This window comes from Coturnix japonica, unplaced genomic scaffold (genome assembly GCF_001577835.2).
Source record: "Coturnix japonica isolate 7356 unplaced genomic scaffold, Coturnix japonica 2.1 chrUnrandom967, whole genome shotgun sequence".
In the NCBI taxonomy this organism is placed as follows: Eukaryota; Metazoa; Chordata; class Aves; order Galliformes; family Phasianidae; genus Coturnix; species Coturnix japonica.
Window position 1 is genome coordinate 4,960 of NW_015440317.1, and position 1,590 is coordinate 6,549.

The window sequence follows — 1,590 nt, forward strand, 5'->3', positions numbered from 1 at the left end:
GTGGGGTTATGGGGATGCAATGGGGATTCAATGGGGTTGTGGGGATACAATGGGGATGTAATGGGGTTATGGGGATGCAATGGGGATGGAGTGGGGTTATGGGGATACAATGGGGATGGAGTTGGGTTGTGGGGATGCAGTGGGGATGTAATGGGGTTATGGGGCTGCAATGGGGATGTAATGGAGATGCAACGGAGATGCAATGGAGTTATGGGGATGCAATGGGGATGTAATGGGGTTATGGGGATACAATGGGGATGTAATGGGGTTATGGGGATGCAGTGGGGATGTAATGGGGTTATGGGGTACAATGTGGTTATGGGGTCCAATGGTTCCCCCGCGCTGCTCCTCACCTCTCCGCCGCCCCATCGGACCCCCCTGTTCCGGGGCTGCTGGGGCTGAGCCCCACTGAGGAGCCCGAGAAGCTGCTGGTGCTGGAGCGCGGGGGCAGCGGGGGCTTCTCATCGTCACCATCTGCAAGGCAGCGGGGTGGGCACCGTGCTGCCCTATGGGACCCCCATGGGGACAGAGGGCACCCACCCACCTACCCGAGTAATCCCTGTCCTCCGCGCCCTCCTTGTCCTTGTCCCTCTCGACGGGGAAGAGCAGCGTGCACACCAGGCCCTGGTTGGGCTGCAGGTACAGCGAGATCAGCTCCGACAGCGTCTTGAAGCGCCGAACCTGGACGCCCTGAGACGTCTGAGGGGGTAAAGGATGTCAGCAATGCAGGAGCACAGATGGAACATACAGATGGGACACAGCTGGCACCACCCCATAAGGGAGCACACACAGCTGGCACCACCCTATAAGGGAGCACATACAGCTGGTACCCACAGCTGGGACACAGCTGGCATCACCCTATAAGGGAGCACATACAGCTGGTACCCACAGCTGGGACACAGCTGGCATCACCCTATAAGGGAGCACATACAGCTGGCACCCACAGCTGGGACACACAGCACCCACAGCTGGGACACACAGCACCCACAGCTGGGACACAGCTGGGACCCACACAGCACCCATACAGCTGGCACCCACATAGCACACACAGCTGGGACACAGCTGGCATCACACACAGCTGGCACCACCCCATAAGGGAGCACACACAGCTGGGACACAGCTGGCACCCACACAGCACCCACAGCTGGGACCCACACAGCTGGGACACACAAAGCTGGCACCATCCTATAATGGAGCACACACAGCTGGCACCACCACATAAGGGAGCACACACAGCTGGGACCCACACAGCACCCACAGCTGGCACCCATACAGCTGGGACACACAGCTGGCACACACAAAGCTGGCACCATCCTATAATGGAGCACACACATCTGGGACACAGCTGGGACCCACACAGCTGGCAACACCCCATAAGGGAGAACACACAGCTGGGACCCAGACAGCACCCATACAGCTGGTACCCACATAGCACACACAGCTGGTACCCACATAGCACACACAGCTGGTACCCACATAGCACACACAGCTGGTACCCATATAGCACACACAGCTGGTACCCACATAGCACACACAGCTGGTACCCACATAGCACACACAGCTGGTACCCACATAGCACACACAGCTGGT

At 58.8% G+C, this 1,590-nt stretch overlaps 1 protein-coding gene across 1 annotated transcript in view; it reads right to left on the reverse strand.

Annotated features, from left to right (window-relative positions):
• Positions 1-323: 323 nt before the first annotated feature.
• Positions 324-1,590, reverse strand: part of LOC107307813 (phosphatidylinositol 3,4,5-trisphosphate 5-phosphatase 2A-like) — a 4,232-nt gene continuing 2,965 nt past the window's right edge. Inside the window, exons 2-3 of the mRNA XM_032441956.1 lie at positions 549-699; positions 324-474 (exon numbers count right to left, since the gene is read on the reverse strand). Of these exons, the coding sequence (XP_032297847.1) occupies positions 350-474; positions 549-699 (276 nt within the window). The 3' untranslated portion in view covers positions 324-349. The remainder of the gene's footprint in view (positions 475-548; positions 700-1,590) is intronic.